Below are 17,746 nucleotides of genomic sequence, written 5' to 3'. Positions count from 1 at the left end.
TAGCTTTGCGCGAGACGCGGTCCCCGAGGACTTTTCTGCCCCGCGTCCCTCCCCCCTCTCGCCAGCCGCTCAGCTGGCCGCTCCGCCGAGCGCACGATGGGACCCAGGCTCGGATCTCCGCGCCCCGGCTTTCCTCGGGCTCCAGCACGTGGTGGAACGGGTGGTGGCGGCCAGTCCACCGGCTGGGAGAGTCTTGGTGGCCCAGGAGAGGGTCGCTTCGGGGGGCCCCGTTTACATGCCCGGAGGGCAAGCCTCGCGGTCTGAGCCTGGGGGCCCGCCCACCACACTCCTTCGCGTCGACCTCAGCCCCGGCGCGAAGGCTTCCCCCCCTTTCTGGGGAAGCAAATGGTGCCTTCCAGGCGAGTGGCCATGTTGCTCTAATAAAGCTGGAGGGGCGGCGGCGTGCAGGGAGCAGACGCCGCTGGCCGCGCGCGGGAGCCGGGCGCGAGCAGAGCGCAGCCGCGAGGGAGGCGCGGGGGAGGCGAGCGGGAGCCGGAGCCGGAGCCGAGCAGCAGCCAGTGTTGGCGGGGAGCAGCCGGGCGCAGCCGGAGCCGGGGCGCAGCCGCGATGGCCGTGGCCGTGGGGAGACCGTCTGTGAGTGCAGGGGCCTCGCTTCCCTGGCCCGCTCCTCCTCCGGCGCGGGGTGGTCCCTGCTGTGGGGCGGGTGCCGGCGGGAATCGGGGGGCCCGGGCGGGGGCTCGGACGGGGGCTGCGGTGGCTGTGAGTGTGTGCATGAATTTGGGCGCGCGTCTGGGGCTGAGGCGAGGGCGAGGAACCCCCAGGCTTGGCCATGGCGTGATGCAACAGTGTCTCGCCTCGGTGCGTCCCGATTCCCAGGACGTGGGAGGAAAGGGACCTCTCTCCTATTTTCCCTTTAGGAAGATCCTTGTAGCCACGGTGTTCCGCGGCTGCCTCCCTCCCCGCGCGCACACCTTTTCCCTCGTGACAGCGGAGAACGGCACTGGGTGCGGGGGTTTCCTCCCGTTCCCCCCGCGTGGAGGGGCGGCCGGGGCATGGGGATGCCTAGCCCAAGCCCCGGGTGTCACTCGGTAGCAGAAGCGGGTCCAAAATCAAGGGGTGGGATTTGCGTGGTGGTTTCCCCGGTGCTTTGTGAGATCCCGGACACCCCCAGGCATCCACCCGGGTGACCGGGCCCTGCCCAGGATGTGCACAAAAGCCCTGCATTTACACACAAAGTTTTCAAAAGGCCCCCTTGTCGGGTGGGTGGAGGTATTAGAATGCTCTGCGGATGGAAGGCTGGGGGCGGCGAGCCGAGGAGGCGGGGACGCGAGGAAGAGGAAGGGAGGGCGGGTGCGGGTGCCTGGAGAATCGGCTGCCCCTCGGCGCGGAGCGAGGGAGCGAGGGAGGGAGGAGGATGCTCCAGCCCCGGGTTTGCGGGCGGGGCAGGGGCCGCGACTCCGGCCCGGCTGGGCTTGGAGGGTGCGGCTTCAGCCGGGGCTCCGCATCCCGGGTGAAAGGCAGAAGGGGCGGCGGCGGCCTTTCCTTTTTCGTGAAAGGAGCCGAGTGGGGCGGGCAAGGCGGAGTCCTCTTTCTTTCTCTTTGCCCATTTCTTTGTCGGTATTCAAAGTCCACTTTCGCCCCAACGACTTTGGGGGCACTTCCCGCGAGGGTTTTCCGGCTCTACCCGCTCTCTTTCCATTTCCATTTTCTTTTCTTCGCCTACTCGTTACTGTGTAGCTGCAGGTGGTCGCTTGAGCAATTTTGTAGACATAGACAGAAGTCTTTAGGAGATACTAGAAACTCAGCAACTCGGAAGTGCCGGCTGTGTGCTCTCAGACACCCGGCTGGTTCTCCGAACTCCTGCTCCGATACACACACTCCCCCGCCCTCACCCCCACCCCCACCCCGGGAAATTCGGGGGATTCCTCTGCGTGTTCTCACTCAGTTTGGTGATTCCGCCGCCGAGATGTTTTCAGAGACGTTTTCCGTGGTCAGAAAATGCTCAGTGGTCATACTGAAGTGCACCTATGGGTCTTTCAGGCATTTACAGTGAATAGTTAATGACATACTCTTAAGAATTCAGATTACTTGCACACAAACTGTACTCTTGATAATTAGTGGTCAGAGATTGCTGTTATTGAGGGAATTTGTAGTCTCTGGGCTAATCTTTTTTTTCTCTCTCTCTTGTGAGAAAATGGGTCCAGAGAGGTCAAGTTTGTCTGGTGAAATTACTCCCTCCCCCACGCTATTTATTTCCAAGGCACAGATTCCAATAACTAAAATAACAGTAATCTACTTTAGATAATTGGAGAGCATCTGGGAATGCAATGTTATGTGTGTGTGTGTGTGTGGGGGGGGGGCGGTGTCTTTTTTCTGAATACCTATTGCTGGTGCATTCTTGAGGCATGGGGAGGTGGAAGAAATAATTTGCTGCACATTGTCTATAAATTAGTTAGTTCATATATGGCAGTTAAATAGGAACAGTATGTGGATTTAAGATTTAGTTGTGTGGCCACAATCATATCCAACACCATGTCTGTCAACCAGATGTGAGCTTAATCCCACAGAATCCTTGCGGAAGACCTCGCTCATGCAAATAAAGAGGTTTTTAAAAGTGTGTGCACGGAGGACGTGACTGCTTTCTCTGCACATTCCCTTTTGTCACTGGAATTAAGATTAAATTACTTACAGTGTAAAAACAGAAGACTTCTTTCTTTGGCTGGGTTGTGGTATGGGTGATCAGGAATTGACTACAAAGTTGAAGCCTTCTCATGTATTCCCGGAGAATCATTGAGTGGCTTCACTATGTTGTTCACTCTGTAGATGTCCTGAGTGTAGTGTCTGCATTTTGTCTTCTACACAACCCCAGTACGTGCAGATTCTCCAAACACAACCCTGAGAGATCTACATTGCATCCTTGTTAGAATTCTCTACCCCTTCTGTTCCCTTATCTATTCTACGATTAGAACAAAAGAAAGAGTGTGGAGAGAAAATAATCACTCAGGAAGTGGATCTGTGTGTGAATGGAGTTTCTCTAGTTATTTCTTTAGAATTTGATCTTTCACAAAAAGTGGTTTAGGAAAACACGAGCATATCTCCGTTCCCTGAAAACTGCCTCCCTCATCCAGATGGAAGGAAAGTTCATTCAGAATAATTTGCCCTCAATTTTAGACATTCTTGAATTTGAACATGTTAATGTGATATCCCAGGTATAAATATGACCCTTTACTGGGCAAAAATCCTTATGTGACAAATGTAATCATTTCTCTTATGAAGTGATTACAGTAGTCCCCCCCTTATCCACAGTTTCATTTTTTGCGGTTTCAGTTACCCATGGTCAACCTTGGTCCAAAAATATTAAGTGGAAAATTCCAGAAATAAGCAATTCATAGGTTTCAAATTGGCCCGCCGTTCCGAATAGCATGATGATGGGCCATTTGCTCAGCCCCGCCCAGGGATGTGAATCGTCCCTTTGTCCAGTTTATCCATGCTGTATATGCTCCCTCCCCTTAGTCACTCAGTAGCAATCTGAGTTATCAGGCTGACTGTTGTACCACAGTGCTTGTGTTCAAGTCACCCTTATTTTACCTAATAATGGCCCCAAAGCATTCAGATAGGCAAAGAGAAGCCTTAAAGTGATTCCTTTAAGTCAGGGAAGTGATTTCAGGTCAGGGATGGGAACCTTTTTTTCTGCCAAAGGCCATTTGGATTTTTATAACATCATTTGCAGGCCATACAAAATTGTCAACTAAAAATTAGCCTGCTGTATTTGGTCAAACATTTAATTAACTCACCCCTACTGCCTTGGCAGGGCCACACCAAATGATTGCTCAGGCCTTATTAGGCTGGTGGGCTGGACCTTCCCCACCCCTGCTTTAAGCGAAAGGATGAAAGTTTTCAATATGGAAAAGAAAAACCATCTTATGCTGAGGTTGCTAAGATCTACTGTAAGAACAAACCTTCTACCCATGAGATTGTGAAGAAGGAAAAAGAAATTCATGCTGAGAGATCACACTTGCATAACTTTTATTACAGTATACTACTATAATTGTTCAACTTTATTATTAGTTATTGTTGTTAATCTCTTACTGTGCCTAATTTATAAATTAAACTTTATCACAGGTATGTATGTAAAGGGTGTCCCAAAATTCACGCAAGAAGTAATTTTGATAGAAAACACAGGTTTATAATTAAAAATTGTAAATTTTTTATTGATTCATAAAGTATACAGTATAGGGTTATGTATGGAATAGCTTATCGGATAAATGGCCTCCACGGCACAAAAAACTGGATTATCATGTCGCGATAGCGAGCACCATTAACTGTTATTGCCTGAGCAGCCGCATTTCGGTCATGGAAAATTTCAACAAAAGAGTGCGTATGTGCCAGCAAAGCCGTGGAGGCCGTTTACCCGATAATGCTATTCCATACATAACCCTATACTGTATACTTTATGAATCAATAAAAAAGTTACAATTTTTAATTATAAACCTGTGTTTTCTATCAAAATTACTTCTTGCGTGAATTTTGGGACACCCTTTTACTATTTGTGGTTTCAGGCATCCCCTCCCCCCCATAAGGGAGGGATTACTTTATATTTAGTTGTAACCATTTAAACCTCAAGGCTAAATTCAGATGTTTCTTAAGTGGATTTGTTGTTGGCTAGAAAACAAAAGCTCCAGTTTAGTGTGATACTCTTTATTTGCATCTTAATCTTATCCCTTAGTTTCTCCATTTCCCACAGGTGGTTTTGGGCTTGGCTCTGAGAAGACCCTGAAGCACATCTGTGGTTTCCAGCGTGTAACTGACGATCAGCAAGAGCATTCTCCCCCAGGGATGTGTCTACATTTTGGATGAGTTAGTATTTTTGCATCCAAGTCCCAGGGCAGCTTTTATTTTTATTTTAAACAGAGCATGGTAATTACTCTACCTGGGAATCAGGCTTTATGTAGCTGGTCCACTCTTAAGGTGTGGAGCTCATCCAGTTACGGAGTCTAGGAGTTGACAGGAACTTTAGAGCTCATTTGGCTCAGCTTCCTCCCCAGTGCGGAAATACTTATTCCTAGCAGAGGGTATGTGTTTAAACTTTTCCAGTGGTGGACATTCCCCTATGATACCCTTCAAGAAACATGTTTAATTCTTTTTCTGTTGAGCAAGAAGAAATGCAAAACCGAGTTCATTCATTTGCTCATTTATCAGTGGACAAGAGAAATTCCCTTCTTCCCTGGAGCTATTATTTTCTGAGAGATTTAATGTCCCCTGCATTACAGTGACCACAGTGGCCTATGTAAGCCATTTAGGGAGAAGGGAACTATTTGAGTGAGTGGACGGTGATGTGGGTAAAGGATCTCATAGGTCTGAGGATCATTACGTACAGCTCCTGAAGATACGGTCTGTCTGCAGCAGGGGGAATGTGGGGACTGACAGCGAAATGTTATTTTCCCTTGTTGTGAAAGTGCCATTTCTAGACTTGAGGATGTGGCCCACGTGGAGAAAGATTAATGGAGCTGAAAAAAGTCCAGGGAATGGCCATCCAAATGAAAAAGGGGCTGTCATGCAGGGGGAGGTTTTTAAAAATTAAAACTCTTTAATCAGTGATATAAATTATACACATTGAGGCTTTATAAGCAATTATTAAGGAATCCAAGAAGTGTTTGAGGTGCAGTGATCTCTCCTTTTAAAGTCTTTTGAAAGCTGTAGATTTTTTTTTTGACTTTTAAAATATGTTTTTAAAAAATATATATATTTTTATTGATTTCAGAGCGGAAGGGAGAGGGAGAGAGAGATAGAAACATCAGTGATGAGAGAGAATCATTGATCGGCTGCCTCCTGCACACCCCATAGTGGGATTGAGCCCGCAACCCAGGCATGTGCCCTGACCAGGAATCAAACCTTGACCCTCTGGTTCATAGGTCGACACTGAGCCACACCGGCCGGGCTAAAATATCTTTTTTAAAAAAATATATGAACTGTGGGCTTTATCTCCAATGGGGGGTGTGCAGGAGGCAGCCGATCAATGATTCTCTCTCATCATTGATGTTTCTGTCTCTCCCTCTCCTGTCCTCTCTAAATCAATAAAAATACATTTTTAAAAAATGACATGTCTACATCACAATGAAAAATAGACCCTAGGAATTGATTAAAATAAAATTTATATCCTACCAGCCTGATATAAAAAGCTCTAACTAGTAGATTGTTAGTGTGTTTTTATTAACTTTTGAGGTTTGCACCAGCAAGCATAACCCATCTCAAATAAACTGCTACTTAGAAACCACACTGTGTGCCTGTGTGGATCGTGTCTGACTATTTGGACACTCATATAACGAAGGGAACAGATGCTTAGTGCTTTCTAAGAGGCCACTCTGTGTCTGTGTCCAGACAAAGGAATGAATGATTTGGATGGTCTGCTTTGATTGATTGCCAGAAGACCCAGTGCGTATACCCGCTGGTGATGCCACTGCCGATAATGATCTCAGGGTTTAGACTCCCTGTGGAGCAGGCTACAATTAGCATTCTGTGCCTGCGTTTCTCTTTATAGGACCTTAAACTTGATTAGAACTGAGATACGAGGTGTGGGCTGCTCTTGGATTTTTATTATTTATTGAGAACTGTTTCTTGTAGCCTTAGACCTGTCTCCATTGGGGCAAGTGAAGCCGAATCATTCTTTAAACAAAGACCCAGATATACAGCTTCTATTCTTTTCCCCCAAGGAGACCTACTTTACAATATAATTGATACCCCCGCCCCTTTTTAAAATCCAGATTGACAGAAAACTCCCTTCCAACTAAACAATACCTCTCCTGACCCTTTCAGGCCTGCTGGCAGCCCATCAATGCAGCCGCTGTTGTACACAAAAACAATACTTGGGCTAAGGTGATACAGACCGACTTCTAAAAAGAATTTGCTGATCTAAAGTCAAATGTGCATCATCAGACCTGGCCTGTGGTGGAGATCGGGAGCCTGTTCCCTGACAGGACCGGAACCAAGGCGTTAGAGCCACCTTTATCCAGGATCTGTGCCACTGAGTGTGAGGGCCTTGCTCTAGTCAAAGGACGCATTCTCTCCACCCACTGAACTCTGACCCGCCGAACAGAGCGTGCTGTGTTGATGGAGGGGACAGGCTGAGGTGGAGGCGTCCTGCTCCAAAAAGAAGGTCTCTGGAACCCGGATGGAAGCTTTGCTTCTGCAGTTTTGTTTGTTTTGCGTTTGAAAAATTGTGGTAAAAATATGTAACATAAGATGTATCTGCTTGTTTTTGGTGATTAAGGAACGTTCCTTAAGGAAGAATTTATGATTTTCTTATTAAAGTTTCTTCTTATAGAAGTATAATCACCATGATATAGGTAGGTTAGAAATTGCAGAACAAAACAACCTTCCATAGCCGAACACATCAATAAGTATTCTTGGCTTCCTAATCCATCTGCTTTATCAGATATTTCTTGTGTACTTTCTCTGTGCAGGGGCTGAGGTTATGATGTTAAGTATTTGAGAGGCTGTCATCAAATTTCTCTGAAGGATGAGTAAGCAATAGCACTTAGCAAGGAAAACGAGGTGGAAAAGTGTTCCAGGCCGAGGGAACAGCATGCACACAGCTCTGGAAGGGAGGCAGAGCCTCGTAAGGAAACCCAGCGTCGCTGTGACGTCAGTGTTGAGAGGGTGGACAGGGGTGAGGCTGGGCTGTGGGAAGAGCCCACACCATGCAGCATTCTCCCAGACGTATGCATAGTTACCACACAGCTCTTTTTTCTTTTTTAAATATATTTTATTGATTTTTTACAGAGAGGAAGGGAGAGAGATAGAGAGTTAGAAACATCGATGAGAGAGAAACATCGATCAGCTGCCTCCTGCACATCTCCTCCTGGGGATGTGTCCGCAACCCAGGTACATGCCCTTGACCGGAATCGAACCTGGGACCTTTCAGTCCGCAGGCCGACGCTCTATCCACTGAGCCAAACCGGTTTCGGCGCCCACACAGCTCTTTACATATTTCATATTCCATCCACCCCTGTCCTTCAACCTAGGATATCTCAGATTCTTGGAATTGGTTGAGGGAAGTAATTCTCCAGGATTCAGTACAGTAGAGGGGAGATGGCAAAGGATCAGGGAAGTTAGTTCCTTTCATGGCCACTTTGGCAAATTGAGCCCTTAAACAATAAAGGAAGTGAGGATTGAGGAACTGCACAAAGAGAAGGAGGCGGGGTCCAGTGACGGGAGAGAGAAAGTGTGTGTATTAGGAGCCTAAAGGAATTGAAGGCAAAGAGTATGATTATCCCTGTTGTTCAATAACAGCGAGCGTCCAGTAGTATCACCCCCAAGTCAGTGATGGGTGGTGGGTGACCTTCAGGAAGACCTTCTGTGCTGCTCGCTGTGGTCCCGGCTCTGGGACTGTGCTCTCTGGAAATGGTTTTGAGGCCATCAGGACTTCGAGCTGCGTGACAGAGTTATTCCCCTTGGGATGCTTCTGAACCAGTCCTTTCTCAGCCGTCTGTTCCTAAATGCGGACGCATCAGCTGGCACCCTGCTCTCCTTTGTTTTCTCTCTACTGAGCGGCTGTGGTATATAGCGTTTTGGTTAAGAATGTGGGTTTTGGAGCCAGGCTGCTGGGGTTCCGGGGAATCGTCTCTGCCAATGAACCACTTTTGGGGCTTTAGGCAAGTGACTTACCTTGTGTACCTCACATTCTCCATCTGCAATATAATAACAGTACAACAGTACCTCCCTCAAAGGTTCATGGGATTAAATGTTAGTATACAACATGCTTACAGAGATGCAGGAAATATTTGCCCTCAGTGAAAGGCATGCAAATACTGAAATAATAAGGGCTTTAAAAAATATATGCTTATATTGACTTCAGAGAGAGGGGAAGGGAGAGGGGGAGAGAGAGAAACATCAATCCGCTGCCGCCTGCACGACTCCTACTTGTGAGCAAAGCTGAGAGGGCATGTGCCCTGACAGGGAAAGGGAATCGAACCAGTGACCTTTCGGTGCATGGGCAAGGCTCAGCCCACTAAACCACACCAGCCAGGGCAATAAGGGCTTTGAACTGAAGACCGGGCTCAAAGCAGGAGCATTTGCCCCTTCTCTCCCGCACCTGAAATGTGCAGTCTTGCCTTTTTTCAGTCACAGCTGACCTTTGAGGCTCAGCTCAAACATACTCTGTTCTCGAGGCCTCCAGCACTTAAGTGTCACTCTCATAGTATTCTGGAGCTCCTCCCACTTTCTTTAAGTTACATTTTTAAGAGGAATTACCACATATAGTTGTGGATGTTAAAATAGCTCATTACCATATGCAATAGACCCTGCTAGCCTCGAGCACACGCCTGTGTTCTTAGCCTGTGTTGCCAGACCGAAGGATGGAAAAGGACTTACGGGAAGGGACTGTGTTGTGCACCCTCGCTAATAAACATTTGACCGGCTGGGGGAAGAGTGATCCTGTGGACCGATTGGATAAGACTTGTGCTGGATGAGACTTGTGCAGCCCACATCCTCTCAGTCTACTTTCTTACTCCAGCTGTTGCTGTGGGAATTTGAGGCAGGTATCTGCGGATCAACAGCGTTGTGCCCCAGGCTTCTCCGCTGTAGCCACGAGGGTTCTGCTGAGCTCTTCTGACCTATGTACATATCTGAATGTCTAAGGCAGTGGTCGGCAAACTGCGGCTCGCGAGCCACATGCGGCTCTTTGACCCCTTGAGTGTGGCTCTTCCACAAAATACCGACTTCTGTGCATGGGCCACGAAGTTTCAATTGCACTGTACATGCGCGCCTGCACGTGGTATTTTGTGGAAGAGCCACACTCAAGGGGCCAAAGAGCCGCATGTGGCTTGTGAGCCACGGTTTGCCGACCATGGTCTAAGGGAGTCACCATCCCATGGGCCAACTGTAGACTGATGGGGATGGAAGCTGGTGAATAAATACTCCTCTCTCTTGTCACCAAGACTGACAATTCTGAGGCACAATCTGGGCGTCCCACATGGGCCCCAGCCAGCAGGGGTGATTATACATCCATATGTATACCCTTACGATGGCTGTCCTTTCCTGTTACACTGTTCCCAGTCCCTACTCCTGTTTCTCTGGATCACGTCTCAAAATAGCTACATGCATGTATGTCCTTGTCTCAGGCACCTGCATTTGGGGGAAACCTAGGTGAAAACACCTTGTTTCCTGGTTTGGGGCTCTTCTTTTACCTTACGCAAATGAGGGAGCATGAATGTTACTTTTGTAACATACCATGTTACTCTGGACATTATAAAAAAATATGCTCAGAGTGAACTAATCTATTTTATCACATTTTTACAATTTATTGGAGGGCAGACTTCAAACCGTTGTAAAAACTAGACTCAGAAAAGGGAAAGGGAGAAACCAAGATGGCAGCATAGGTTAACGCCGGAGTTTGCTGCCTCGAACAACCACCTCAAAAATACAACTAAAAGATGGAACGGACATCATCCAGAACCACAGGAAGGCTGGCTGAATGGAAGTTCTACAACTAGGAGGAACCGAGAATCAGAGGAGGCGCAGTGCTGAAGTAAAATACTAAGGTGCGGAGTGCACGCGGCGCGGGCTGGTGGCTGAGGGTGTGGTTGTCTGTTTCAATCCGGAGGGAGCCTCAGACTCAGAGCTCCAGATCCGGGCGAGTCTCTAGGGACCCAGACTCAAACGGGAGAAGTAGGACTGTCTGGCTACGGTCCCTCCGAGGTTTGCAGCTGTTGCTGGGACAGAGAGGCAGAGTCCCTGGGGACGGACTGAGAGCGGCCATAACTGCTCCCTCCTCCGCCCTGTTGATCCCGTGGGACCCGCCCCGCCCAAGCCCTGCACAGAGGCATTTGTCGGATAGCCTCAGGCAAAGGCTAGATTAGCACCTCCCTAGAGGACACAAGTTCTTCCACTGCAAACACAGCTGATTATCACAGCCAGTCGGCCTGGAGGTCAAATCCCTCTAGTATTAACTATAACAATCAAGGCTTAACTACAACAAGACTGTGCACAAAGACCACTAGGGGGTGTACCAAGAAAGTGTAAAAAATGCAGAGACAAAGAAACAGGACAAAACTATCAAGGGAGGATATTGAGTTCAGAACCACACTTTTGAGGTCTCTCAACAGGCTTCTAGAGTCTGTCGATAAACTTGATGAGATGTACAGGAAATCTAATGAGACGCTCGATGGTGTGATAAAGGACCAACTAGAAAGTAAGCATACACTGACTGAAATAAAGAATATTATACAGACGCCCAACAGCAGACCAGAGGAGCGCAAGAATCAAGTCAAAGATTTGAAATGCGAAGAACGGAGAAACACCCAACCGGAAAAGCAAAATGAAAAAAGAACCCAAAAATACGAAGATAGTGTAAGGAGCCTCTGGGACAGCTTCAAACGTACCAACATCAGAATTATAGGGGTACCAGAAGATGAGAGAGAACAAGATATTGAAAACCTATTTGAAGAAATAATGACAGAAAACTTCCCCCACCTGGTGAAAGAAATGGACTTACAGGTCCAAGAAGCGCAGAGAACCCCAAACAAAAGGAATCCAAAGAGGACCACACCAAGACACATCATAATTAAAATGCCAAGAGCAAAAGACAAAGAGAGAATCTTAAAAGCAGCAAGAGAAAGAAACTCAGTTACCTACAAGGGAATACCCATACAAATGTCAGCTGATTTCTCAACAGAAACTTTGCAGGCCAGAAGGGAATGGCAAGAAATATTCAAAGTGCTGAATACCAAGAACCTACAACCAAGAGTACTTTATCCAGCAAAGCTATCATTCAGAATTGAAGGTCAGATAAAGAGCTTCACAGATAAGGAAAAGCTAAAGGAGTTCATCACCACCAAACCAGTATTATATGAAATGCTGAAAGGTATCCTTTAAGAAGAGGAAGAAGAAGAAAAAGGTAAAGATACAAATTATGAACAACAAATATGCATCTATCAACAAGTGAATCTAAGAATCAAGTGAATAAATAATCTGATGTACAGAATGAACTGGTGATTATAATAGAATCAGGGACATAGAAAGGGAATGGACTGACTATTCTTGGGGGGAAAAGAGGTGTGGGAGATGCGGGAAGAGACTGGACAAAAATCGTGCACCTATGGATGAGGACAGTGGGTGGGGAGTGAGGGCGGAGGGTGGGGTGGGAGCTGGAAGGAGGGGAGTTATAGGGGGGAAAAATGAGGAACAAATGTAATAATCTGAACAATAAAGATTTAATTAAAAAAAAAAAAAGAAAAGGGAAAGGCTGGCTATATCACCTTAACTTTTCTATAGTTTTCATTTCTAGTTCCTTGGGATGGAACTCTTCACCCTCTTGTCGGATGGAAGTGATTGTTTCCGAGTGCCCAGTGCCTAGCTTGTTCTGTAACTTACCCATTTCAGATCGATTACTTTTTATATATTTTAGAAACTAGATACAGAGTATATGGGGGGGGGGGAATATGTTTTTGATACATGAGCTATGAACTTGTGCCAAAGCTTAACACTGCTTTAAAAAAACAATCAGAGAAAGTTTGGGCTTACACTGTCTGCATAGATTAGGAAGAAATGAGGTAATGATTCTTGAAACAACATTAATTAACTAATATTGAGCAATTTTAAGGGCCCAGATTAATTTAAGTATCTGCTTGAGAGTGTGTAGGCAAATTGTTTAAGTCATCTCTTCACTTTGTATGTGACTAGCCCAGAGGAGATTTCTAATAGCAATTTCAGAAATTGTATGAACCAAGCTGATTCATTTTTCAAATCCCCCCAAGTTTGTCACCTTTGCTCCACTCATAGAGATTTGGTTTGAGTTTTTTGGTGTGGGTGGGTAATCTAAGATTATACCTCTGCCTGATGGGATGACTTAATTATTTATCAATTACGTACCTCTTTGCTTGCAAAGCCCTTTCAATCCTTACTCAACCTCTTAATCACTTCTGCCCTGGGGAATGTTGGATGGTCCACAGTTGAACAAATTTATTTCTGAGCCCTTTAAAGAAATCTGTTAGTTGTTGCTAATCAAATTTGCCCCATTCAGAAACCAGAATTCCAAGGTATTTTATGACCTTAAGGCTGAAAATTAAATTAAGATATGGTTTCAGCCATTGACATGACTAATAATTAATTTGCTGCCACTAGCTGCTGTTCCAAAGCTGGCTTTTAAGCTGTGTGGAAGAAAATCTGAGTCTAAATTGGGTTTCATAACCTAGTCAAAGCTGAGGTATTGAGGACGCTTAGTGACTTTATGTAACAGAGATTTATACAGGCATATTGTGGAGTTAGGGATACTGCTTAATATTACTAAGTCTTCTTTCTTGAAGAACTTGTATTTTATTCCTCAGTGGGTTTTCCTATTTCCCATTCATTTAGTCAACAGACATTGAGCCCCAGCCAGCACCATGCATGAGTGAGGATGTCTAAACCATATTCCTTCTCATTCTCCCACCAAATCAAGCCAGAACCAAAATCTATTTTTGGTATATGGATCTCCCTCTCACTAAGATTCAAAATCTTGGAATACCATTTTGGCTCAGGAGTGAGTTAGCAAGTTGTGTTTGTCCTTCCCACCACCCAGCCCTCTTCCCTTTCTGTAATGTAATTTGAGGAGTGTTATAAAGATAACCCCAACTTTCTTTCCTCCTAGGCTACCATTAACAAGTTATTATTTTGGTTTAAGGCAGGTATAAAAGGGCACATCAAAGGAAATTGAAAAATTGTATCAGAATCAGAGGGAATGTTTTCAAAATCTCCGCCAGATTAACACGTGCACTCCATTCCTTCAGAGCTTACTGACTGCCCACAGCATTCCAGATGCCTTTGGCTTGCAGACTACTATTTTCTTTTAGGACACACATGCATTCCCGTCCCCACATGCTAACTGGATCAGTAAGCAAGAACCCATGCTTACTGGGTCAGTGGTTTGTTTCAAAACCTGCTCATGCCAGCTATAGTAATCATCACAGTGGCATAATTTAATAATCCATGACCTATTAAGTGGGGAAATAGAGTTGTGTCTAAATAGATACTTTGGGAAGATTTTAGTAAAGCTGAGAGTTTGTGCTACATAAAACTGCTGTGAAGGTAATATGGTTAAAATAATTATTAAAAGTTGGACGAGAAAAGTAAAAATTGAAAGAGTCTGCCTTTAGTTTGCATTGAAGTGATTTTAAATTCTGGGTCCACTCGAAAGAAACTAACTGGAAATCATGGATGATGCCTATGGGTTTGTACTAGAAGGACATCACTGATTGGAATCCCTCCAATTCGTTAGGATGAAAATAATGTCGGCCTTTGTCTAAAAATTGGTGAATGAATGTGTGTTTATGTTTGTAGGGCGAAATAAATGTTTAGGCTATAACTATTGTTTTTAAAATCCCAGTCTTTAAATGATCTTTTAGATAAATTACTTAATCCCTGCTCCTAATAGCTATTTTTCTAACACACAGGCCTCTACCCTGCATAGTTAGAAGGGGGGAAAAGGTTGATTAATACTGTTCTCCTGAATTGAGATACAGATATCTCTGGGAGAGTTAACTCACTTGACCTATTTACTTCTTTTACATTTGATGTAAATGGTTATTAGGTTTCTTTGTGCAGTTTTTGTTTGTTTGTTTGTTTTTCTCTGATTTCAGAGTGGAAAGGACACTAAAAACGTTGCCTGTTTAATCAGTTTCTCTTAGTCTCAAATGTGACTTTGGACACAAAATAATCTCATTTTGGGAAGTCAAGGTTATTTTGTGATCTTGTACATTCTCTCTCAGGTGCACATGAAGACACGCACTCAAAGATGTACCCACTCTGTCTGGGAACTGAAACTCTCATTGGACGTAGATGAAAGCTTGGACCACAGTCTTCCTAGTCAGCCTTCCAGGATTTTTGGATTTTTGTGCCTTGACTTTTTTGGCCCAAGTAGTTCATTCCAGCTATCCTTGGATAATCTCCCATCAGCAATTTGATTTAATTTTTTAATCCTAACCATGAGAAAATCGTGTTAAAAACACACACACAAGTAGGTAGGTGCTTTTCTATTTCAAAATAAAAGAACTGGGAGGAGAAGACTTAACAAATTGGAAGCTAAAATGTGTGACTTCTCCATTTTTGAAACTAAAACTGGAGTCATTTTTCATGATTTTCTTTTGCCTTTAAATATACATTTGGAATGTCGCTGCTAATTTGCACATTGACTTCACCACTGCACACGCTGCAGTGATGTCCTAATTGAAGTGCAATTTCACACATTTTCCCTGTGATTAGATTTCAGTGGGTAAAGGTTGGTCTTCACAATAACCCTGAGGTAGTTTGATTAGATTCTTGACCCAACCCCTTCAGCACCTATTTGATGGATCTGGATTCAAACTTACCCAAGATAGGAAGTGATGATCTTAAGGCCAAGTCTTCTGACTGTTGGCTATATCCTCTGCCTACCAGATGGAGATACTGCCCTAGCCTGCAGAATAGCACTGTCCAAAGGAACTTTCTGTGGTCATAGGACTGTGTTACCACTGCATTGTCCAGTATGGTAGCCACTGGCCATATGTGGCTGTTGCATACTTGAAATGTGGCTGATGCAATGAAGAATTAATTTTTTACCTTGTTTAATTTAAATTTAAATGGCTTTAGTGAAGCTTTAGGAGTATAATCTAGAACAGTGATGGCCAACCTATGACACGCGTGTCAGAGGTGACATGTGAACTCATTTTTTTCGTTGATTTTTCTTTGTTAAATGGCATTTAAATATATAAAATAAATACCAAAAATATACATCTTTGTTTTACTATGGTTGCAAATATCAAAAAATTTCCATACGTGACACGGCACCAGAGTTAAGTTAGGGTTTTTCAAAATGCTGACACGCCGAGCTCAAAAGGTTTGCCATCACTGATCTAGAAGTATTGATAATCTGATTTCTCTCTCTCTCTTTCTCTCTCTTATTATTTTAGAAAAATTGTTTTATTAAGGAAAATTCCAAACACAAGTAGATAGAATGGTATAATTATATCATCCAGCCCAATATTTTTTCATTTATTTGATTTTTCAATTACAGGTTGACACACAATGTTATATTAGTTTCAGGTAAAACATAGTGATGAGACATTTATATACCTTAGTAGAGGCCCAGCGCACGAAATTGCATGAGACCCAGACCCGCCACGCCAGAGGGAACCCAGGACTCTGCGTGGGCCTAGCGGGGAGGCACCAAGAGTTGTTTGGTCATCCCGCGTGTTACAGTGTTACAGCCATAGGCCTTTTATAATATAGATGAAGTGATCACCCCAATAGGTCTATTACCCATCTAATACTATACATAGTTATTACAATATTATTGACTATATTCCCTATGCTATTCTTTATATCTCAACCCAATCCAATGTTATGTCATCTATTTCTCCTCCTCACCAACTTCCTGTCTCCCCTCTGTACTTCGGCCCCCCAAGTTATTTTGAAGTAAATCTCAGGCACAGTCCTATTTTTATTTAAGGGCTAAGCTGGTGAGCTGGCAAAAGGAAGAGGTACTCAGGGATCTTCAAATGTATTTGTGAATTAAAAAAAAAAAAAAAGACCCGAAGTACAGTATATGGATGGTAAAAGTTATGGTTTCACAACAGGTAATGGGTATAGAGATAAGGGATAGTCTGTATGCTTGAAATAGTTTATCACCATCATCCTCGTAATGAAAAGCCAGGCTTGAGCCCAGAGACGGACCAGTCACTGTGCCAGGCCTTGCTTACCTGTGCTTATACTGAACTTTGGGTTCATGGATCATTTACACATTTAAACATTATCCGAATGCAGTGTTTATCATTGAGCTTTATTGAACGCCAACAGTGTCATAGAGTCTTAGGAATCTCAAAAGGTGGAAAGCAAGCTGAGGATCATTTTGAGCCCAATCTTCTTGGAGCACTTATTTCCAGAGAGTGGTACTGGATTTGAGTGCACGTTGCATGGCGCAGTGCTTTCTGTCATACCCAGATTGACTGATGGACTGATTGGCTGAGCTAAAACCTGCAGCACTAAGTCCCTCCTACCTAGTTTTTAAAACGGCAGATTTTTCTGACCACTTTTAGAGCACAGATGTGATTTCTAAGTCTACTTTTGGTGTTGTAGATTATCCTTGTTGGAGAGAATTGTGTTGTAATTAACGAGTATAAAGAAGTCATTTATGCAATGGTATCTTTTGGGCTAAGGATTTATGCCTATTACTGGCAGAGATTATTATAGAAAATGCATGTTTGTTTTCACTGTTTCTGTTTATAAAAGAAACTCTTGTAGCAAGCATGTTTTGGTCATGTGGACACATTGAAGGAAATAATGCATCAGTGATATTTAAAGAGCATTTTTCGTTCGTAACATAAAGCAAAATTGTTGCTGTGCTTTTGCAGTTGAATTTAGGAGTTAATAATGATTTTTCTTCCTTGTGATAGAGTGCAGAATATGTGTAGTCTAAATTTGTAGCCCTGTCCTTAGGATCTGAGGTATGAAGGAGAATGAATTTGTGATGGTCAGAGGATCTTGTATCATCAGAAATGCTCCCAGGCCCTGGCTCAGCTGTCCTATTGATGGAAAAGATGGTATGCTTTAGAAGAAGAGTTATTAAAAACGTCAGCAACATTCTGAACAATGGCCAGCCTGGGATGCTATTTCTTCTCCATGGTCAAGTCTCTGATAGAGTCTGCCCTTGGTGTTCCCTTCATCTTCTGTTAACCACAGTCTTGGGAGAGAGGAAAAAGCGATGTCTAGTCTTATCTACATTGCAGCTTACTTCAGGTTGCTTTTATTCCATGATTCACGGAGATGGTGAATAGTT

General features: G+C 44.4%; 1 protein-coding gene across 6 annotated transcripts in view; it reads left to right on the top strand.

The window, feature by feature from the left end:
• The first annotated feature begins 456 nt into the window (after nt 1–456).
• Nucleotides 457–17,746, top strand: part of SEPTIN11 (septin 11) — a 96,527-nt gene continuing 79,237 nt past the window's right edge. For all 6 annotated transcript variants that reach the window (XM_070394402.1, XM_070394410.1, XM_070394428.1 and 3 more), the window contains exon 1: nt 457–594. In XM_070394402.1, coding sequence (XP_070250503.1) covers nt 568–594 — 27 coding nt within the window. In that variant the 5' untranslated portion in view covers nt 457–567. The remainder of the gene's footprint in view (nt 595–17,746) is intronic.

This window comes from Myotis yumanensis, unplaced genomic scaffold (genome assembly GCF_028538775.1).
Source record: "Myotis yumanensis isolate MYYU_CA2020_CCGP unplaced genomic scaffold, mMyoYum1.0.hap1 SCAF_1, whole genome shotgun sequence".
NCBI classification, from domain to species: Eukaryota; Metazoa; Chordata; class Mammalia; order Chiroptera; family Vespertilionidae; genus Myotis; species Myotis yumanensis.
This window is presented reverse-complemented; position numbering and strand designations above follow the sequence as displayed.